The sequence below is a fragment of the Dermacentor silvarum genome, chromosome 1 (genome assembly GCF_013339745.2).
Source record: "Dermacentor silvarum isolate Dsil-2018 chromosome 1, BIME_Dsil_1.4, whole genome shotgun sequence".
In the NCBI taxonomy this organism is placed as follows: domain Eukaryota; kingdom Metazoa; phylum Arthropoda; class Arachnida; order Ixodida; family Ixodidae; genus Dermacentor; species Dermacentor silvarum.
In genome coordinates this window covers 314,478,489-314,502,557 of record NC_051154.1, presented here as the reverse complement: position 1 = coordinate 314,502,557, position 24,069 = coordinate 314,478,489, and the positions used below count along the sequence as shown (strand labels likewise).

The 24,069-nt window shown below is 47.1% G+C and overlaps 1 protein-coding gene across 1 annotated transcript in view; it reads right to left on the bottom strand.

Moving 5' to 3' along the window:
* Positions 1-23,405, bottom strand: part of LOC125943163 (uncharacterized) — a 79,974-nt gene extending 56,569 nt beyond the window's left edge. The window contains exon 1 of the mRNA XM_049661642.1: positions 23,051-23,405. Coding sequence (XP_049517599.1) covers positions 23,051-23,331 — 281 coding nt within the window. The 5' untranslated portion in view covers positions 23,332-23,405. The remainder of the gene's footprint in view (positions 1-23,050) is intronic.
* Positions 23,406-24,069: the final 664 nt, after the last annotated feature.

Below are 24,069 nucleotides of genomic sequence, written 5' to 3'. Positions count from 1 at the left end.
TTACTCTTCAGTACCTTCGCAAAGGGAAGAGTAGTCTTGAGCGCAAAATTTAACGAGTGTTCTTAGTGACCCGTTATTTTTTTTATCTCTCTATCGAGAATATGCACAACAAAATGACATCGCGCATTTTGTAAGCCGCTTATATGTAGCTCAAAAAGTAGCTTAAAATATGGCAAGCATAAGCAAACAAGCATGGAATGTAAAATGGTAAGAATGTTTAAAATGATAAGCACAATAGTAAGTTCTTGCGTATGAGCCTTTTCTGAATAAGGGATTTAGTTCGTTGTTTTACTTGGCGCGTGTTCGCTCAGCAACGTTGCATGAATTTGATGATGGATTGTGAAGCCAACTCTTTAGAGCGCATTCCGCAGTTACTGGCAGGTAACTGGGCCTGCATCAACACAACCACTCGAACTGCCAGGTGCCATCCATTGAGAATAGCCTTCATACTAAGCTGTTAATACCAAGACGACCACAAAAAACGGCCTGAATTCAACCTTATTCAAAGTAACCGAAAATTCCCCGTCCGACTTGTGGCGTGATTGTGGTCGGCGTGCGGTCTCTTTGTGGAAGCGATGCTTTAATTGCCTTCTCTGGACATTCAAACTTCCTCGCGCGATTGTCCTCGACTAGCATGGAGCATCGCCTTCGTCGATGCGACATTACTATGTAGATGTCTCGCAATGCGCGTCCGCCTGAATTGGTATTTGATTTTGGGCATATACAATAGCTTGTGAACAGTGTAGTAGCGTTGCATGACGAAATTGGGACGTATGCAGCTCATAAACATAAATAGTGCAGGATTTCGCACGTTGCATGGAATGAAAGTAAAGACAATTGCAGGGATTGCCTTTATTTGTATAGCTTTTAATTACCCGCTTCACGAAAGCTGCCGTGAAGGCGGCTGTCGATGCCGATGGTGCTTGATTGGCTGGATCGAGGACCAGGGACAGCGGGGGCGATACCGTCTGCTTAGTTGTGGCGCTGATAGTGGTTAAGCGAAGATGCATCGTAATCGCCACAGTGTCATCGTCTGCGTGGGGCCATGATGCGCACGCAACTGGAATGCACGAGGGAGCGGTGACGGCCGGAGCACGGAGAAGCGTCAGGATGATTGCCTCAATGAACACCTGCATGGCGAAGAGCAGCGGGTTAGTGGACAGTCTAGAGGCAGCCACTGAGCCCACATGGGCTGTTTGCAAGTCCCTGCAACAAGATGTATGGCTGCAACGTTTAAGAAAGATTGGAGGCAGGTACTCCAAAGGCTTAGGTACATTAAGAGTGCAGCAAGAGGTGGCAACTACGCGCGTATATTCAGAGCAACGAAGCAGCATCGATTGTGAAGGGCATGTCCGCTATAAAGGAACATTCTGGTAATAACGCGAGCCATAGCCGCTCCTCGACAATTTCTTTCGCACTACCCACTTGGTAATCATATCTCGTGGCACTGCTTTCGCGCAAAGCCTGCTGCCCAAATGTCACCGCAGCCGGCCCGGCGCTCCAGGACCCCTTCGGCGGGTGTGCATGGTGGGCAAGGGCACTTCAGGTCCCGTTCGAGGCTAAGCAGGGACCCCACCCGGCAATCCCGCAGGAACAGGAGCGGCTCCGGGCAAAGGTCCAATTCGAGACGACGAAGGTCCACTTGTCGACAACGGGCCCCCAGCACACAGAGACGAAAGGGAGGTAGCAGCTCGCAGCAGTCAACTTCACAGGTGAGCTGGGCTGGGGAAGTGTCTCCCAAAGCCCAGGATACACTATCACAAACAAGGCAGTATCTCCCAAAGCTCAGGATACAGTATCACAAACAGTCGCCAGACTGGCGGAAGAGAATGCGCTGCCCAAAAGAGAGCTACCTTCCCTTCGCATGGCACTCCAGAACATGACTACTAAGGCAGCCAAACAAACCCCCGCCCCCGCGGCACTTTCACCCCCACCCGAGAAACGTCCCCGTCCCAATGACACACCCATTAACGCATCGCAACCACCCGACCCCCCCCGTTAAAACTCTCCCGCCTGCGCATGCTCAACCGGCCGCCCTCCCCACACAGTACGCCACGAAGGGCGAGGCAGAAGAAATCAAGGCTATTCTGGCAGCCCAAAGCCAACCAATGCAGCAACAACACCAACAGGCCCAGCATCGAATACAAAGCTTATTGCATCCCAACAAGCACAGAACCAGCAGGTGAACGAAACACTACAGCAAATAGCTTCCCACCTGATGAGACTGGAGGAGCGGGTGACTGTCCTTGAAGTGTGCAAGGCCAAGAGAGGCGCTGACACTGTAAATGCTGACCTCGCCACAGGTCAAACCGCGCATAACCAAGATGGATCAGCCTAATTCGTCCAGAGTTCGTGGGCAGGATATTACAATATGGCAATGGAACTGTCGCGTATACAAAAACAAGCAAGGCATGCTCATAGAATACTTAGCGTCTTCGGATCAGCCCCTCCCCCACGTGATTGCACTGTAAGCAACGAATACCGTAGCTAAACTAACTGGATACAAAGTCTACAGGAACGATGTAGACAAGAGCCTCCACACCTTAGTGAGCAAAAAGGTCGTGGCGATCCACCACCCCCTCAAAAAGACAACCCCCATCGGTATTCTAATCGAAATCATCCCACAAGACACGAAAAAGTTAACACCGCTCTTCACTTGAATGTCTACTGCAGGCCGAAATGCCCCCCTTTAGTCCTGCAAAATGTAATTGAACAAGCCATACATAAAACAGGAAACAACCAGTTGGTCGTCACGGGCGACTTCAACGCGGCTCACATGCTCTGGGGCTATGCTTACTCGAACCCACGAGGGAACAAGCTTTACACGCTCATAGATGAGCACGATATGTCTCTAGTCACTGATCGGAAGACTGCAACACGAATAGGAACGAGCGTCACCAGGGACACAGCTCCCGACCTTACCTTCACTAGAAAGATACCTCGCACCACATGGAAGCATCTGATTGAGTACCTAGGAAGTGACCATGCCATCATCGCGACCACCGTTGCGGGCAGAGATTATAGCGTCACAGTGGGCCAAGCCAGGCTCACAGACTGGACGAGCTTCCGGAAAAAGCGAGGTGGCAGATCAAACGGTACAGAGACAGAACCAAATCTATACATTCTAGATTAGACCCGACAGCTACGGGACGAGGTTAAAGAACACACCAAAGTACTGCAAACTAACGCTATCACTCCCAGCATAGACAACCACCTACTCCACCTCTGGGAAGCTAGAAAGGGATTGCTACGTAGGTGGAAGAAACATAAACATAACAAGAAGTTGAAACGCCGAATTGCGTTGCTCACGGAGGAAGCCGAAGAATATGCAGCATCACTGTGTAAGGAAAACTGGCTTCATCTGGGCGATGGTCTGCGCAGCACGCTCAGTAAATCCAAGACCTGGAGACTCCTTCGGTACCTAAAAATCCCAGTAATTCAAAAACTGAATCCCACCACGAAATGGTCAAAATAATACATCAGTTACCGGGAAGCTTGGAAGATCTGCTGGCTCTCAAGCACAGATATATGCCGAAACAACCCACGGAGCTCCCACCACCGTACTCGGGCAAGCCTAACGCAGGGATGGACGATGATATCCAACTGTGTGAGGTCACTGCAGCTATACAGAAGCTCCGCAAGCACACGGCCCCGGGAGCAGATAAAATCTTTAACAAGATCCTGCCAAATCTCGACGACCTGTCCATATTAGAACTCCTGCAACATCTCAACATCTGGAGATCCGGCACAATCTCACAAGAATGCAAGACTGCGGAGTCAGATTCGTACAAAAGCCTGGAAAACCCCACAACATCAAAAACTTGCGACCCATTTCCCTTACTTCCTGTGTAGGCAAATTGCTCGAACACATAGTATTGGACAGACTACAAACCTACCTGGAAGAAGAAAACAAACTGCCACACTTGATGGTCGGATTTCGCCCGCATCTCTCAACCCAAGACGTACTGCTGCAAATCAAAGAATAGGCAATGACACCCGCCACACGGAACTCACCCACGGCCATCCTTGCATTAGATCGGAAAGGGCGTTCGACAATATAAAACACACCACCGTACTCTCCAATGTCAACACACTAGACTGTGTCACTAGGACGTACAACTATATAAAGAATTTCCTGACGGACCCCAATGCTGTCTTGAAAATAGGAGATAAGGTCACGGATCCTTTCCTGATTGGAGGCCGAGGAACACAACAGGGAGCGGTCATGTCCCCCCTCCTCTTCAATATCGCCCTAATTGGATTGCCCTCCCTGCTCAATGAGATCCCAGGGATACAACACGAGCTTTACGCACACGACATTACCATCTGGTCTTCTACGGGCTCCATAGGGGAGATGGAGGAAAGGCTTCAAGCCGCGGTGGACGTCGTTCACAACTATGCAAAGGGGTGTGAGCTGGCCTGTGCCCCTCAGTAGTCAGAACTGCTAGTGGTCATTCCCGGCAAAAAGCTCAAACCAGATTCACCTACCATACGCATCCACCTGGAAGGACACGTAATCTCCCCCGCCCGCAGCATCAAGGTGCTCAGGATGCACTTCCAGCAAAACAGAACCAACACCATCGTTATAAACAGACTAAATTCGACGGTCGAGCAAGTCAAGCACATGCTCCGAAAAATAATATCAAAAACAAGGGGCATGCGGAAAGAGGACGCGTTGCGCCTTGTACAAGCCTTCGTTGCCTCTAGAGTCACTTACTCCGTACCGTACGCACTTTTAACTTCCACCGACATCAAGAAAATCGACACCCTCTTGCGCAAAGCCTACAAGTGGGCTCTGGGCTTACCAATCAGTAGATCTACCGACATGCTGCTGAAGCTAGGGCTCCACAATACCACCGAAGAACTCATAGAGGCTCACCTGACCAATCAACGGGTACGACTTTCCACCACGACGACGGGACGAACTATTCTCAGTAGACTGGGCATTAAGTCACCGCTGAAGCATCAACCCCAAACGACGACCTTGCTACCCAAGTGCGTACGGAGCCAGATCCTGGTTCAGCCACTACCAAGAAACATGCACCCTATCCACAACGAAGGAAGAAGGGCTGGAGGGGCTAAAGCTGTCACCAAACAGTGCGGACACCATCGACTATTCGCTTACACCGACGCGGCAGGAGAACCACCACATCCACCGTAATCGTAAGTCAAGAACACCTGACAAGCGTCTCCATCCGCAATGACAACCCCGTCATCGCCGAAGAATTGGTCATCGCCTTGACGATCGCACAGACTACCGCAGAGGCCGTCATAACAGACTCCCAACAAGCGTGCCGCCATTACACTTACGGTAGAATTCACCGAACCACCTGGCAAACACTCCAGAGGGACCTCCCCCCCCCCCCCCCCCCCTCCCAAGAGACGAGTAAAGATTGTGTGGGTGCCAGCGCATCATGAAATCCCAGGCAACGAGATGGCGCATCTCACGGCTCGAGGTTTCACTAACCGTGCCCCTGGCACAACGGAGGAGCCCTGGCGACCACACCCTCTAGTCTCTTATCAGGGAATCAATATGCACTATTGGTTGCAACGAAGAATATTTCCGACCCCGCATAAAAAACTAACCAAAGGTAATGACCGCATTCTGAGAGCACTGCAAACCAAAAGCTCCCCCCCCCCCCCCCCCACCATCTAGAAATTACCAATTCACCCCCTATATGTCCTTGTTTCGTTGTTGATCTATGAATGACACGCACGGGCCAGTTCCTACCAGGGAAAAGACGCCTTGGTTTATTCAGTGCTCGTATTTAAAGTTAATAAGGGAAAGAGTGTTAAGAGTGCAGAGGAGAACAGAAGAGTACAGAGTGTGCGCGGCGATAAGGGCCGGCGTCGAGTGAATCGTGACAGGCTTTGATTACCATATCGATACACTCCACTTTGCCACTTTTGTGGAGCACAGGGTACCCTCTACCACAGGATAGGGGGCTGTACAGAATCACCCCTTAGAGAATCACCCAATCCATACCACACACTTGAGTTTGGGAGAGTGCCCCAGTCAGCTCCACCCTCGCAAGCCAGCGCCAGCTGGTAGCGAGGGCCGTGGATGCGGCAAAAGCCTATGGTTTCCTGGAAAGGGGAGACCAGCCCGAAGACTACTCTTAAAATAATATCTTAATAAAGATGTTTATTCTCTCTCTCTCTCGTTTAGTTTCACTTAGCGCTTGCTTTCGGCCGATGGTCGCCACGGACTGCACCGCAAAACGGAAATGGGCTTTCAGCGTGATTATGAACGTTTCTGCGTGACAAAACGACTCGTACTTGTTTTCTGGATAAAGGACATGGATGAGTTTGATGTTTACGACATCCGTTACGTGCTCGAAATGCACAGCAATGTGGCGGAAACAGTCAGTGTTTCCGCCACCTTGCTGAAGTGCACGTTCAAAATACTTATTGATGCGGACAATGGCCAATGTGTGTCCAGATTCGTAAGAACGAAGAAGCACTGCCTCGAAGTACAAAGCCTGAGGCCACAACTGCATGCACAAGTAGTATTTCTTTCTCGAAAATGTCGCACAAGCGGCCAGCAATGTTAGGAAATAAAACGTACTGATTAGCTAGACTTTGTGCCAACAGATTGCGAAAGCCTCAGCGAACGAGAACGTGAAATGTTCTGTTATTCAAAACATCATTATGCCGTTTTCTATTGTGCGAATCTGGGCGTGTGCTAGTGGGCATTTGACGTTCGCGCTTACGTGCATAGCGTACTTGTGCGAATGCGTGCGTGCATCCGTGCACGCGCGTGCAATCTCACTTCCGATAGTAGTAAGCATTTAATAAATTACCTGTATAGCGCGAGCCAATTGATCCCCGTAATAACGGCTTGTACCCTAAAAGCAAAATTCCCAACCATTGCAAAGGAGAAAGTTTCTCTATGTCAAAGTGCGCATGGGATCACAGGTCGCTGAAATTAATTAACAGCCATGTGAGGATCAATTGTAGCAGATGAAACGCAGCCATATTGAGTTATGCACGTGTGCTCTTGGCCGCAAGGTAGAGCACGGGACACAGTGTGCGTATACGCAGCATTACGTCCCTGTTCGTCTGCCATATTAGCTTTGCTGTGCTCTATGCAGTGGTGCGTGTTGCATGCGCGTACAGCCAAAACATCATCTCTGCATTCGTTTGCTTGGAATTTTATTTGCAAGCATACATGTTCAGAATTCCGCTTTTGTTCTGATTTTTACCCACATACCCTAAGGAGACTTGTAAATGTTACGAACTGTAAAGTTGTTCAGGGAATAAATCTTTTATTGATCACCTCTATTTCAATTCTTACATCCCAAAATAGAGCGAAATTTCCAAATGAGTTTCGGTTCAGGCCGAAACTGTCGACGCAGGACGTCCTGCTCCAAATCAAACATCAAATCCTCGACGCGCGGGGCAGAGGAACGGGACTGAAAGCCATCTTAGGGCTCGACCTCACCAAGGCCTTCGATAATATTACGCACAAAGCGGTCCTAGGGAACCTCTACGACCTGGGGGTAGGTCGCAAGGCTTACACCTACGTCCGGGACTTCCTCTCGAACCACACAGCTCAAATCACGATAGGAGACATCAAGTCAGATGACATAAAACTGGGTAGTAGGGGAACGCCGCAAGGCTCGGTATTGTCCCCCTTTCTCTTCAACGTGGCCATGATCGGCCTGCCGAAAATGCTCAGAAAGATCCGCGGCCTCAACCACAGCCTGTACGCCGACGAAATAACGTTGTGGGTGACAGGCGGCAGCGAACGCCAAATCGGGGAAACCCTCCAACAGGCCACGGAGGCCGTCGAACGCTACGCGGCAGAGAAGGGGCTCAGTTGCTCCTCTCAAAAGTCCGAACTCCTGCTGGTGTACCCTACGACCAGGAAACAATACGGAGGAACACCGAACATTAACATCAAAGTGAACGGGGGCCCGATACCTATCGTAGACCAAATAAAAGTCCTAGGACTCCGGTTGCATGCGGAAGGCAGAAACCTCGGTACCATCAAGGCGCTAGAGAACAGCGCACAGCAAACACAAAGGCTAATCAAACGGATTGCCAATAGACACTACGGCATGATGGAGATCAGCCTAATTCGTTTAGTGCAGGCCTTCCTCTTAAGCCGCGTCGTCTATGTGGCACCGTACCTAACATTTGGTGTAGCACAAAAAAAGAAGATGCAATGCATCATCAGACGATCTTTCAAACAGGCAATTGGTGTTCCAGTCACAAAACCCAACGACAAACTCTTAGAGTTGGGACTACACAACACGCTTGACGAACTAATCGAGGCGCACACTACCGCCCAATACGAATAACTCACACAAACCCCAACGGGGTGACACATTCTACAGAAACTCAACTTCGATATGAAGCGCAACACGGCCCCAAACTAAGCATTCCACTAGAGACGAGGAGGGAATTTAAATTCCTCCACTGCCCAAGAACATGCACCCGGAGCACCACACGGAGCGACGAGAGGCAAGGGCACGCCACCATGATTGAGCGCAAATACCATGACGTAAAGGGCCTGGCCTACGTAGACGCCGCGGAGTACAGAGAACGCAAAGGGATGGCTGTAGTAGCGGTAAACGCGGACGGAGAACCCTTCGCGAGCGGCACCGTGAGAACGGACAACGCAGAAGTTGCGGAGGAAGCCGCCATAGCATTAGCGGTGGCCTCCACGAAAGCGAGAGTTATCGTGACTCAAAAATTGCAGTTCATAATTTCCCAAAAGGACGCATCTCGCCAGAGGCGCTCAAAATTCTAAATAGTAACAGCGACCGTCATCGCGGGACGATCCAAATTATTTGGACACCCGCGCACTCCTCTCTCCCCGGCAACGAGGCGGCTCACAACGTAGCTCGAGGACTTACTCGCCGAGCAAGTGAGCCCGCCCGGCCGGGAACGAGAGGAGACCGCATGGTCAGCTACAAAGAAATAACCGATTACTATCGGCTGGGAAGGGCCCGGTACCCACCAACTCATCCCGCGCTAACCAGGAAACAGGCGGTGGCCTGGCGCCTCCTGCAAACAAACATGTATCCAAACCCGGTGGCCTGAAGTACATTCTATCCAGGGCAATACAACGATCAATGCAAATTATGTAAATGTAGCGCGGATCTGCCACATATTCTATGGGCATGTTCGAAGGCGGCTCCTTTCGAGGGCCGCAAAATTCAAAACTGGCAGCAGTGGGAGACCCTGCTGCTCAGCTCAGAAAGGCAAGACCAGGTCTGGGCCGTCCAGCTACCCGAGGCAGCCGCTGAGACCCAGGGGATCTCGGCCGTCTGCTAGGCGGAGGGAGGCTGCGTCCGCCCTCGTGAATTGCTGGCATCATTAAAGTTCAATCTCTCTCTCCAAATGAGAGCCGTGCATCGCATGACAATAGAACAGGCTGTTTTTTATTCACAACTAGTTTTATGAAATACGTAGAAAATGAGATCGGATCATCTGATAACCTGTACCCGCCTAGGTGGCTTAGCGGCTAAGGTTTTGCGCTTCTAAGCACGAGGTCGCGGGATCAAAACCCGGCCGCGGCGGCCGCACTTCGAGGAGGTAGAAATGGCAAACAATCCCGTTTCCCGTTTTTCCCGTTCATTGGGCGCAGTTGAAATATCCCCCAGTGGTCAACAATATTCCGGAGTCCCCCACTACAGCGTGCCTCATGATCAGATCGTGGTTTTGGCTCGTAAAACCCCAGTTTTCATTCAGTCTTATATCCTGCGCCCCCTGCAGATGCTCCTCGTAGGTCGCCCTTCCAGTTTGTTGAGAATCGCTCGTGCGTACTTTAGTCGAGTGAACAAGTCTTGCGGGCCGCCATTTTGGACAGTCTCCAGCTAGTAGGCGTGGGAGACCCTGTGTCTAGGTGAAGACGAGGGCGATAGGTTATAAGATGAGGCACACATAGCGCAACATTCAACTTCTTTATTCGAAAATCGGGTCGTCCCTTATATACGCTTACACACGGGACACTTGAAATGTTCATTGCATTTAGGTGTGGTTGACACACGTCTTATCGGTAAGTTTGCAGGCTGTAATGTTTTTAACATCTTTATGTTATTGGATGACTTGAGGTAATTTTTGACAAATACTCCGCTGGCAAACAATTTGATGCTTATGGCACCTTGAGAACTTTTAAGCAGGTTTAAGCAGTGCGGCAGATTGCCGCAACTTTTAAGCAGTGCAGCAATCTCCTGGTCCTTGTCGGCGAGCTGTTGGCGAAGCGTTTCAGAGTAGCTGGCTTGAATATATAGAAAGCCGAGAATCAAGCGTGGCAGTTGTGGTCTTCGTCAGCTGCAGCTCGTTCTCGAGTCCAGAGATGCGAATGTTCAGCTGCGTGCTCCTGTTGTTCAGTTGCGACACCTCTGCCACGAGGGTGGCCTTTGCTTCCTCCAGCTGCACTATGGTGGCCTTTATGGCGTTGCTTTCTGCCTGCATCCTGGCTGTGGTCTCTTCCAGTTCACTCTGCACCCTACGGCATTGTTAATAAACCAAACAAATAAAAAAACATTTCACGTGTTGCGAAAATGACCGGCACGTTGTTGAAATTATCAATACTGTCTACGTATGAAAACGTTGCTCATGGTCTCCAGAACCCGTGCATCAGCTACACACACCTGTAAAATGCGCACACCAGAAGCGACCGAATTGCTATGCATTGCTGACCAAAGACATTTGCAATCCTTCACAAACCGGCCGAACCAAAGTATTCTGCAGGTAGTACGTAAATGAACCTGTGAAACCGCGTTCACATACTTTCACGCAGTAAACAGTTGTTGAAACTCTGATAATTACGCGCGTGTTTGAGAACGCCGCGCCCATGCGCTGTGCTTCGGCAACACGAACTCTAACGTCCGGATGCTTTACGCCTTAAGTAATGGTCATTTTACTATATTCTTCTCCGCAATTCTAAAATGGCATTCTTCAGGCCCAGTTACTGACTGAAGAAGCAAAAAAAATGCAATTGTGTGTGACTGAGCTATGAGGAGAGTCAATTTCATTAACATTATGTGTTATCTCTACCCCATACAGGAAATTTAAAAATCGTTACAGCAGACGAACGAACTATATGGCAGTGAACAACTTTTTGAGAGTTTAAGGTTGGCTGAAGCTGCTAATGATGTGTTCTGCAAAGTTAATCGAATATACGTCAGATTACGTATCATTCTTTCGACGTATCACGTTTTTAGAACGAGTGAAGAGTTGACTTATCTTTTACATTTCAAGGAAATACGGTTTGTCTAGGAAACAGTTCTGCTAACAGAATACGTACATAAGTGCTGAAGAAGCTTTAGAGAGAGTTAGTTGTAGAAGAGAACGGACTTGCAATACACAGCAGCAGCACACGCGAACATGGATGAGAACGTATACTCTTCTAGTTATTTCGAACAAACTCACATATAACCATGAATGCAGAAGTAAAACCATACGGCTAATGCCTTTGGCGATATTTATAATCCTTTTGTGGATCTGAATAACCATGGTGGCATGGAGCAGAGGTAGAACACCCGGCTTCTAATCTGAAGGTCATTAATTTCGAGTCCTTCAGTCCACTACATTTTCAGGCATATAGGGACGCCCGACACCTGCAAAAATATTGCCGAGAGTTAGTGGGGCTATACTACTCCACGTTCAACCAAATTAAGAAGGCCCACTAAGCTTAAACAAAGTGGCTACCTCCCTCATGACTCCTGCAATCTACCCAGGGCCCTCAGTCCCCAGCGGCTGCGGAGCACCAGGCTAAGGTGGCGATCAGACCTGCGACGCGGCAGAGGGTGCTAAGAATCTCTGGGTCCGGACAGGCCGCCACTGGAATCTCAACCCAGCAACGTTCAACAGGCGCACCCTCTCGAGAGAGGCAAGCTTAGCAGGGCCATTTGAGCAATTATCAGGCATTGCCTGGGATATTATTGGCCTTAGTGAGGTAAAAAGAACTGGTGAGGCTCACACAGGGATAACTAATGGCCACGTCCTCTGTTACAGAGGTTTTCCAGATAAGAGAGAATTCGGGGTAGGATTTCTAGTCCATAAGGACATAGCAGGCAGCATTACTGAGAGGGTAGCAGTCGTCGCAATAAAGAGGAATAGGAGGTATAGAAAGAAGGTAGTACAAGCCTACGCGCCAACCTCGAGTCACGATGATGAAGAAATAGAGCAGTTTTATGAAGAAGTTGAATTTGCAATAGCGAAGGTGCAAACTCAGTATACTGTAGTCATGGGTGACTTCAATGCAAAAGTGGCGGAAAAGCAGGCTGGTTAGCAAGCAATTGGCAACTACGATATCGATTCTAGAAACACTAGAGATGTGGGTAGAATTCGCGGAAAGAAATAGGCTCCGAATAATGAATAGCATCTTCAGAAAGCGCAGCAACAGGAAGTGGACCTCGAAAAGCCCTAATGGAGAAACAAGGAATTATACCTAACAAGAAACAATTTCATACTCTCTGCCGATCCCAGTATAGTGCAGGATGTAGAAGTGTTAGGTAGGGTAAAGTGTAGTGACCATAGGCTAGTGAGGTTTAGGATTTCTCTCAATTTGAAGAGAGAAAGAATAAAGTTAGTCATGAAGAAACAGGCCAACCTAGACGCTGTTAGGGTAAAAACAGACCAATTCAGGCTGGTGCTCGCAAACATATATTCAGCTTTAGAACAGGAAGATACAGACAACATAGAGGTAATGAATGAAACCGTAACTGGGTTGATCTCGGAAGCAGCAATTGAAATGGGACCTAAGGCACCAAGGCAACGACAAGGTAAGCTCTCCCAAGTAACAAAGGACCTAATAAAGAAACGATAAAGCATGAAAGTGGCAAACTCGGGAGATCAGATAGGATTCGCTGAACTGTTAAAAGTGATCACCAAGAAAAAGTACGGGATATTCGAAATTATAACGTAGAAAAGATTGAGGAAGAAGTAAAATATCGACGCAGCATGAAATCAGTGAGAAGAAAACTTGGCATAGGACAAGGCAAGATATATGACTGAAAGATAAGCAGGGTAAGGTCATCAGCAATTTCGATGACATAGAAAAAGCAGCAGAATAATGCTATACTGACGTGTACAGTTCCAAGAGAGCTAAGCTACTTCCATTCGAAGTAGTGATGAACAGGATACAGAGGCTCCTTCTATAACTAGTGATCAAGTTAGAAGGGCCTTGCAAGACGTGACCAGGGGAAAAGCTGCTAGAGAAGATAGAATAACAGTCCATTTAATCAAAGATTGAGGAGATATCACACTTGAAAAGCTGGCGGCCTTTAAACGCAATGTATCACGACTTCAAGTGTACCAGAGAGCTGGAAGAACGCCAACGTTATAATAATCCAAACGAAGGAAGAAGTTAAAGAATTGAGGAATTATAGACCCATGAGCTTAGTTTCAGTATTGTATAAAATATTCACCGAGATAAATTCCAATAGAATCAGGGGAACACTTGACTTCAGTAAACCAAGAGAACAGGCTGGCTTCAGGAAGGGATATTCTACGATGGATGATATCCATGTCCTCAATCGGCTAATCGAGAAATCTGCCGTGTACAATCAACCTCTCTATATGGCTTTCATTAATTATGAAAAGGCATTGGATTCAGTAGAGATACCAACAGTCTAAGAGGCATTGCGTTATTAGGAGTAAAGGACGCATACTTGAATGTCCTGGCAAACATCTTCAAGGATTCCACAGCGACCTTGGTTCTCCACAAGAAAAGTAGAAAGTCACCTATCAGGAAAAGGGTCAGGCAAGGAGGCAGTATCTCCAATGCTATTCACTGCATGCTTAAAAGGAGTATTCAAGCTCTTAGACTGGGAAGGCTTAGGAGTGAGGATCAACGGTGAATATCGCAGTAACGTTCTGTTTGCAGATGACATTGTTCTATTCAGCAACAATGGGGACGAATTACAACAAATGATTCAGGACCTTGACCGAGAAAGTGTAAGAGTGGGGTTGAAGATTAATATGCAAAAAAACAAAGATAATGTGCAATATCCTGGCAAGCAAACAAGAATTCAGCATCGCCAGTCTTCCTCTAGAGTCTGCAAAGGAGTACGTTTATCTAAGTCAATTACTCACAGGGAACAATGATCATGAGAAAGAAATTTATAGAAGAATAAAATTGTGCTGCAGTGTATACGACAGGCATTACCAAATCCTCACTGGGAGATTACCACTGTCATTGAAAAGAAAAGTGTACAATCATTGCATTATACCGGTGCTAACATATCGAGCAGAAACTTGGAGGTTAACAAGGGAGCTGAAGAACAAGTTAAGGACCGTACAAATAGCGTTGCAACGGAAAATGACAGGCCTAACGTTAAGAGACAGGAAGAGAGCGGTGTGGATCAGAGAACAAACGGGAATAGCCGATATTCTAGTTGACATTAAGCGAAAAAATGGAGTTGGGCAGGCCATGTAAGGCGTAGGATGGATAGCCGGTGGACCATTAGAGTTACAGAATGGATACCAAGAGTAGGGAAGCGCAGTCGAAGACGGCAGAAAACTAGGTGGGGTGATGAAGTTAGGAAAGTTGCAAGCGCAAGTTGGAATGAGCCGGCGCAAGACAGGGGTAATTGGAGAACGGAGAGAGAGAGGTCTTCGTCCTGCAGTGGACCTAAAAATAGGCTGATGATGATGATGACGGTAACGTATTTGTAATGGACAGCAATTAGCTCTCGCAGACCTGCTTTGTGGAAATGGCAACTCAGTTACGCGGAAGCCAGCAAGTTGGGGGAAGGTTGATGAAAGGAAATATTGTCATCCTCCCTACTGCAGCACGAAGCTAGAGAGGAAACTTTTATAAGGGTTTCTCAGAACGAAAGCTTCGCGGTAGAAGAAAAAAAGTCGCAGTTTCGCCAGAAAAGGCGAAACATCGATTGCGATAGCAAACTAGAAGATAGCTATACGAAGTAAGGATAGTAGTTTTATGGGCCGTATAAACATGGAACTATTCGCTTACTAACTAGATTAACAAACATGATGTCAGCGAGCACAGGCAAATATGCACACAACACACTCGATGACCGCGAATACTCGCTGTCACAATGCTGCAAACAGGAAGCGCGGCAACAGCAGCGAGGGGAGTGACCTTCGTGCTAAGTATCGCTTCAACCGAAACTGAGCGACCAGAAAACCACACGCACAAAGGTATGCGCCGATTGCCGATTGCTTTCTAGATGTCAAGATGTCGCTAACTGCAAGTGTTACCTGAGGCACATCCAGGAAATATAGAAAAATATACAGCAGATCCAACTCACCATATGGAAGCGGGTTAGGGTTTCTCTGAAGCTCATAAAGATGTGCTCTGCACAGCTACTTGAATATACTTTAGAATACCTGTAATTTTTCATTGTCTTTAGCAGAACTATACAGCAGATATATCTTTTCCTCTTACTAGACAAGATCTTTTTGGGGCGGAATAAGTTGTGCCAAAGTAACTGTGAATGGTTGAAGCTTTAGAGAGCGTAACTTTAAAAGAAGACGCAGGGCTGGCAATACACAACAGCAGCCCACGAAAACGTCAGTGATTACATATACTCGTGTAGTAGTTTCAAACAATCTCGTATCTAACCGCAGATGATGAAATAAAACGCTGTGACTAATGCTATCGCCGAGCTGTAATACATTTGCAATGGAAGACAGTTATAACTTGGAGAGCTTTGAGGGCATGGCAGATCAGTTCTGCGGAAGCCCGCGAGGTGGAGCTATACCTTGATGCAAGGGCAAATGTTATCCACCCAAGTGTTGCACCAAGCTGCAAAGTTCTCCTGTGCTTCGGGCTGTCGAATAACTCTTCCATGTGCTTCTACCACTTAGCCTCCTGGTTAGCTCAGACAGTAGAGCAAACCATCCTGGATATGGTTTTGTGCCTATTTTAGTCCACAACCCATGACAATTTTTTCTGCAGTTGCGAAACTTTCCTTCTGAAAAACCCGTATGGGTTTTCTTTGCAGTTCCGTGCTATAGTCAAGTGGACGACAATTTGCCCTTTCTTTCACAGCTTTGCGGACATTATGAAAGTGAATAGCAATTTTCACGAGGCAAAAAAAGAAAAAAAAAGCTCGCGCACATAGATTTAGGTGTCCGGAGTCCGCCACTACGGCACGCATAATCATATCATTGTTTTGGCACGTAAAACCCCGAAAATTGGAACTTTAAAAAGGTGGAACTATTCTAGTAGGACCATCCTTGAGTACCATATGGTCAAATAACTCGGCTCATGCAAGCCACAAAAGCCTTTGGGCTCGCGAGGCTATGGCGCACTAACATGGTCTCTATTTGTCCCGAGATCTTTGAGTGGCGCCCTCTCGCGTGTGACGTCAATGGGGGGACTCCGCTGCCGCTGTCGGCCGTCCTGCTCTGCTCGAGTTTTACAGCCAAGCTGTACACCTCTACCAGCCAAGAAAATTTTCGTGTCGTTGGCGTAAGCAAAAAACACCAGGCTGCTAAAAATTGAATACAAACAGCATATCTCCTTTGAAATCGGGCTTGCACGATAAAGCTCAGCACTCGTTTTCAAAATAAAAACCACCAAACAAGCACCAAACCGCATGATGGGATAAGGCGGTGTCTGAACAATGGGAATACCCTCCGACGCGCTCCGGTAAAGAATAGGTTTGCAGCTGCTTCGAAAGGGGTTGACGTCATTCAAAAGCCGTGTGTGAAGTGCAAAACATATAATGTATGACAATGACGTGTACGAATAATGCGAAGCACGTTCCTTCTTCCTCATGTTTTTCCCGGTAAAGATTACGGTTGCGTAAGCTACTTAGAGTGGAAAAGTACCCAATAGCATAGAAGTCACGTAGTGACGTCGCCACGGTCTAGAAACTCATTCAGTTCAGTCCAGGCTACCATGGGTAGACCACGGAAACTAAAGACGCCAGAAGAACAGCGTGAATATATTGTCATTGTTAGGTAATAAAGGTTGTGGTTAAGTACATTTCACTTGTATCTGGTTTCATTCCTTATAGAGCCACGTGTGTGTATTCAAGTGACGTCACACTGTGTGATCGGTGTGGGTGTCGTATACAGCTTCGCTGTCCAACCACCTTCACAGCATGAATTGATACCACAGTTGTTGTTCTTTTTTTTTTTTTTGAAAAGTGAGTCTGCATGTTTTTCGACTAGTATGTTAGGAATGTTTCGGGACACGATTGCCTCCGAAATCGAGCCGAGTAGTCGTCCCTCTGCTCGGTGTAGATTGTTCCTGGCGTCGTCTGCTAGTCGCCATTGCTGTTCTGTTTTCATAGCAAACTCATATTGATCTGTCGGTCATTTTTGTAACAAATTGCGGGATTAGCCTTCAGCTACGGCGCCTGCGCTGTAATAATGTGTTCGTCGGTTCAGCGCGTGCTACGTGTTCAGTCGCCCACTCCGTTTGCCACATACATTCGGATTTTGTTGTAGCATATCCCGGAAGAAGTTTGGTGCCATTCTCAAGCAACTAGGTTGTCACTGCGGTACCTTAATACATGCATTGCTTTAGAGGCAATGCAGCAAAATGTGGTCTGGAATGTCTGACACAAGAGCGCACAAAATTAGCGAGAAAAACAAAATTACATAGTCTTGTGCTGCAGTACTGATCTTTGCATAATTTTTCATTAAAATGAATTACTGCCAAATTACGCAGTCGGACAAACTGAAATGTTTTGAATAAGGCAGCTGCTGGCCTTCCGTGTTATTGCTGGAAAGAAGTTACTCTTACCTCGCGTGTAGCCTCCAAAGGCAGCTGCTTGGACTGGTCACGCCGTCGTCCATATCACTGTAGACCTCAGCGCTGATCGAGTTCTGAATCATGAACGCACGCAGCAGCATGTCACGCGGCCGAATGTGCAGTAGGCCGCACTGGAGGCAAAGGCTGTACTCGGGAGGAGCCACGTCACCACACTCGATGCCCTGGCGAATCGTACTCCCGCCAGCTTCCACACCAGGTGCAATCGCCGCCTGCGAACTGCATTGACAATACATCATGTAACGAACAATGCTTTTGAAACGTACATTCGTCAAGCAAGAATTCTCGGTACGCTTCAGCTCTTCCTGTTAAACGTCTCGCGGTTTATTCTAAGTGAATAGCGCCTTCCGAATGAAAACACTGACGATGTCATGATCAATTCTGGAAACTGCTACAAAAAATAGATTCTGTAGTTCTCGCTGCTGGGTTGCAGCGGTTTCTTACCATGCCCATATGTTAAGAAATGGCGATGTGCAGAATATAGTAATCTTAGTTCCGCGAAAGAAGCGGTCCTAGCGAAAAAGACGGAGAACAAAATACACTGAAAAATATTATTATATTTTTGAAAAAATATTTCATGTGTGCCAAAAATAACTATTTTCTATTCTGTTACAAGCTTGGTATTAAGCCCCTACCATAAAGTGCCCAAGAAGCCGTTATATGAGTTATGATTATTTTCTTCGAATTTCTTAATTCATAGAAGAATTCAACAGAACCGATAAAAGAAACTACAAGCAATTGTAAAAACTATCCTAACTTTATACTTTCCCAGTGCAATGTGATCACTATATCGAATGCCACGTGCTTTCTTCGTGTTCTTGGCACTTTCTTATACCTAAGTTTCCAGCACTTGGGTTTCGTGTTCAATTTTCCCATTCTTTCAAAAAAAAAAAAGCCAAAGGACTTAATTTCCTGCTTTTATATCCTTCTGTTCGTGTGACTCAGTGCGGTATGGGAAAAGGAGCCTAGTTGGAAAAAAGGGTCTTAATACACGTTTTTTATCAGTATTTGTTTTTTTTTTACTTTTTATTGTTACGCCACTCATACCGCAGCAGAAATCATCTGCATCATATACAATATACAAATTTGCGCCCGTACGAAGAATTGTTTTTTATCTTGTTGCTTTGCGACCATACTAAGTTATCCAAACATTTTTTGTTACCCGCGTTCGCATGTGAAGAAGCATTAAGGAAATAATACAAAACCATAACCTGGAACCCTTCATAAAACAGTACTATCCAACAAAATGATAAGATCTCCATGTTGTGAGACTTGAAATCAACTGCGGAGTCGATGCTTACCCAAAACTACCTAGGCACGAATGGATAAAGAGAAATTGTTGGTGCTATTTACACGTAGATGAAGAAACTGCTCAGTTTATGGTCAGAGTGTCGTGGGCACACATGTCATTCTTTTTCTCTTTCACTAGGCTTTTCTTTTTGTTAACATGATAAAAATAATTGCATATTCAGCGGGCTTTACGTTTCTATCGCCGAACTAGCACCGTTACGAGACGTTCCCGAATTCGCACAACGGCGCCACTACAAGCGCTCAATCCTCAAGATTTGCTCTGCCTTGGAACGCAACGATGGAGCGATGAGATTTGTGTCATTTATGGCAGACAACTAAATTCTGCCGATTGATGGAGCTTTGATGTCCATTTGGGTTCCAAAATTCGTAAAAAATCATTCGGATACGGTGCATAAAAAAAGCTTAAGCACGTAGTTTACGAATTCCTGATTCTGCAGCAAAAAGCGACCTGCTTACTCTGTAAACTGATTCGGTTAGTATGTGTATCTGAAAGAGGCAAATGTGTTCTGTTAATTTATAGCTTATGTGAAATTGTTCGAATATTTACGATGTTTTTGCGAACGTCCAACTCAAGAGCTAGTGGCATTTCACATGGCGGTCTAGAGAAAATTAGGCTGTCACAAATCAAGTTAGCAGGCGAACGGAGGCTGGTTACACAAACGCCGTCACCTTGTTAGCCTGTAACAAACTGGTCAAAACGCTAAAAGGCAGCCAGTTTAAAAAATCCAGGAAAGACAATGTACGGATGAATATGACTAACTCCTTACTTCCATCGAATTTCACACAGGTTAAACAAAGTCGCCTCAAAGTTCCTCAAACGAAGAGTTCAGTAGCACCTGTTCAGCAGTTGACAAACGTGACCTTTCTAAGGTTGGTTCAGTCGATAAAGTGTGCAATATTAATAGAAATTTGAAGTTTGTGATCGGCCAACGTAACGTCGTGCAAACGCACGTTTATACAACGGCTCATCTGCTCGATCTAGCAGAGCTGATAGGATTTCCTGGGCCGGCTAAGCCTTTGTGTTTCGAAATGGCGGATTTTAGTTTTTCAGAATTTAACACCCTTAATTATGTTAAGAGGGTGCTTTCTAACATTACATCCTTTATTGTGCTTATGGAGCACCCATTCTACTGAAAACACCCTATAGTAAGACTGTATGCGAAAAAAACAAACCAAAATAAAAATTTACCCTAAGGAAAGAATTAACACCCTGTAAGAAACGCGTTCGCATGTTCGCTAGCGTTGAAAACAGCCCTTGCAGCAATAGGAACGTTAAGTTTCACATGAAATCAAGCAGTCGGAGTTTCCGGACAATTTATACAAATCGATACCAATATTTGAAGAGCCAAAAATGTGGCTACTGGGTGCGGCAGTGGTTAGGCTTTGTTTCCCCGTTAAGTTCCGGCATGCGCATCCACCTCCATGCATTCCTCGCTTAGCCTAACAAAGGTTGAATTGTTTGTCATTTGATGCCGTTTGCGTAGTAATGCTAATAGACACCTCGTTAACAGTGGAAGTATAACCGCTGAGGGTTCCATTTTTCTATTACATCGCATCTACTTCAGCCAAACACCCTACCTTCAGGGTGTTTATCAAATAAGGGGGATTGTATTAACACCGTACGGTTGTTCGTCTTGCGAAAAATTGATGTACACCTTTAAGGGTGATAAAATGTTTAGTTCTGTAGATGGAGCAGCTACGCATCGTCGTGAAGTTGGCTAGGCAGATGACTCTACACCAGCGCCAAAGCGTCGACGAGAAGGCGCACGTTAATGTTAAGGCGAAAAGGCAGTAGCTGGGGCTAAGCAGACACGTGCGTGGACGTAGCGCGCATGTCATCCGCATATTATAATGAGGAACGCAGAGTTTGAGAAGCTTGATAACCGCACTTGGTTGTGGCAGGTAATCTTGCGTGAGACTAGTTTATAAGGACCATATCAGGAATTCGCTTAATAATTACTTCAGCATGTCACCATGGCGCTTAGCTGGAATATGAACGCAACGCTGAACGCAACTGTGTGATGCATGGTTGCCGACGCATTTCCTTATTTTTAAAATATCACTGAGCGATTTATCAGCGTACTGCGATAACATTAAATTTATACCAACCTTGCAAAATCCTGCGATTACTTTAAAGCATTACAACATGTAAAAATTTGGCCATCAATCATGTCACTACGAATATCCAACTGAATAATGCGCTATATGGCTATTAAATGCTATAGATATTTACCGCGATTCCTTTATTGTAGCACCCTAAAAACGTTAATGAAAATCAAAACTATTTTTTACGAGACAAAACGCGTTGTAAATCTGATTTTCTCAGTGCTGTACTCGTACACCTACACCACGGCGCCACGTCAAGAAAATGTGATGGCGCTGTCGCCGGAATTTAGTTTCGCATGGTAGGCACTCCAACGCCGAGCGGCCACCCGTGTCGCGCCTACCACAGCAGCTGCTGGGTTTCGCGGGTGGTTGTGCGGTTCCATGTGTGAGGTCTTTTTTCTGTAATTTTTCAACGAAGGAAACGCAGTACATCGACGAGCTGAGTTGCGTCGAAATACGCAAGAGGCTAAAGTTGTCACAGGTTTCCTGTTGATGAAAACCGTCGCAAGCAATGAGCCACCGCGGTAAAAAGCGAAAGTTGGATTCTGATACCAGATCATTCATTATGCGCAAAACATTTGGTAACCGTTAAGCTTCTCTTTAATTGTGAGTGGCGTGCATTAATTAGCCAACTTATACATGATCTGAGGATCGTTATTAGCGTGTAATTACAATTTCTTGCCGGACGGTGGGAAAGCTAGATTAGGATTAGCCTTGAATGTAGGTCGAGCGAGCAGATTCCCCACAAAGCACGTCACATTCAAATTTATTTTTATCGCCAAGAATTGAGCCACCTGCAGTGTAGATATCCTATCACACATTCACATAGGCAAGCAGCATGGTCACAGCTGCGTTAATTGCAGTGTGGATGTCATAAACGCGCCTAAACGTGTCAATTAAATTTCGAGCGTGAAATAAAATGTACAGTGTTATTACAGAGTTGGAGCGATCAGACGGCCGCGTCCATAAGCTGAGATTGCGCGGGCCTACACAGGCAGCGTCGCCGTAGGGCTGGAACCTCGCCGGTGCAATCACCGAGGCGATCGCTTCTATATCGCCGCTCAGGGTGACGTAGAAATGGGCTACAGCTTGTTTTTGACATGAAAAAGTTCCTAATAGAAAAATCAAAACTATTTTTTACGAGACAAAACACGTTGTAAATATGATTTTCTCAGTGCATCTCGAATTTTCTCGTGTTTCGTAAAGCACCGCCTAGTACTAAACCACTGGCGCGATCGTCTCGCAGACATCGTCTCGCAGACAGAAACCAAGCACCAGCCGTCACAGCGAGGCAGCTCGGCTGGCTTGCAAGTACTACGTTTCGTTTGCTATTCGCACCATCGACACCGACAAAACGAATTCATGTAAGCCCACGTAAATCGTGTTGTCAAAAGTAAACGCACTATGATGAGCTGCAGGCCAGGTCGCAAGCGCTGTCGGCGGTCACTGCGGCGGTCAGCGAGCTAGGCCAAGCGTCACTAGCGTCTCGTTCGGCCCAACTTTAAGCTTTGATTCAGCCGTATCCCGATGTGGGCGAAATGCAAGAACGTGCACTGGGTGCACATTAAAGAATCTCACGTAGTCAAAATTAATCCGGTGCCCCCCCCCACTACCGTGTGCTTCCTAATGAGATTGTGGTTTTAGCACCCCCCCCACCCCATTAAAAAAATGCGCAATCCGCACGTGCTAGAATTACTGCTACCATTGGTAGCATATACGCCTACAGTAACTAGCGCGTGCAAGCGGTGTCGGCGAACGTGGGCGGAGCCGACGCGACGTCGCTCTAGGGCCAAAAATATAATGAAGATGCCTACCGCTGTTTAGAAACATGGTGTATATAGAAAAAAAATCTACCTATCCACTAAGGATGTTCGCAGCGGTCGTAAGGTATGATACACAAAACACCAAACTGATGTTTACCTGTATATCAGCAGGCGTCTGGTGCCCCTCGATACGAGCTCCGCCCTGCACCGGGCTCCTTGCACGGTGCACGGCGCTTGCACGGTTGTGCACTGAGACGCGGTGTCCTTGACGCCCATCTCCACGAGCAGGTCGCTCTCGGCCCTCAGGAACAGTCTCCTCCGATGTCCTACGAAACTGTCCCAGGTGCGTTTGTCGGCCTTGTTGCGCAGCTTGAGCGCAATCTCCGGGTTGTCTGGGAGAACGTCTTTGATGGCTAAGTTGCCGCAAACGTAGGACATCTCGTTTATCGCTGTGGCAGTCCGAAGGGCGTCCGCCTCGATCAACAGCGCATTCGAAAGCGCGAGCAAGCTTCGCCTATGCCACGTCGACCTCTCGCACCAGAGCGCGAGGGCCTGGCCTCAGTGTCGTTCTTCGGTTTCCCCTCTTCCATTTCGAACTTTGTGTAGTGACCAACTGTCTTGGCTGCTATTTTATAGCGATGCCTTTTCAAGCGAAGCGTGTTATAATTAAGGCACATTTCGGTGGCGTCCGTGTACTAAAAAACGATCATCATCAGTATTGGCTCGAGCGTCGTCGTTTTCTTCCGCAGTTGGCTCGTTGGCGCCCCTCGGGTTGCCCTCGTGCTCATGCTCGGCACACACCCGCATTCGTCGTCGTCGTCGTCTGCTTCCACAGCTGGCTGCGTTGCCGCTCATCATTCCAGCGTAGAATTTCACTTCTGTTCTGTGGTCGTAATGGGCAGGCCACCTTTACGGGTACAGGAGTCATATTGCTTAAGGGCGTATGAGCCATTCATTGTCTCACGTGACGGGCAGATTTAATTTTGAAGCAATTTAATTTCGACGAATAGCAAGCGCAATGGCGAGTGAATATTGCTACCCACGCCACCGAGCAAACTCGATACTTCGAACACAGCGACAACGGCGGATGCTGGCATACCACCAGTGACGTCGTTCTCTCCCTCGCAGCCGTCGCATCATAGTTAGTTTACGTAGGATGGCTCAAATGGGGAGGCT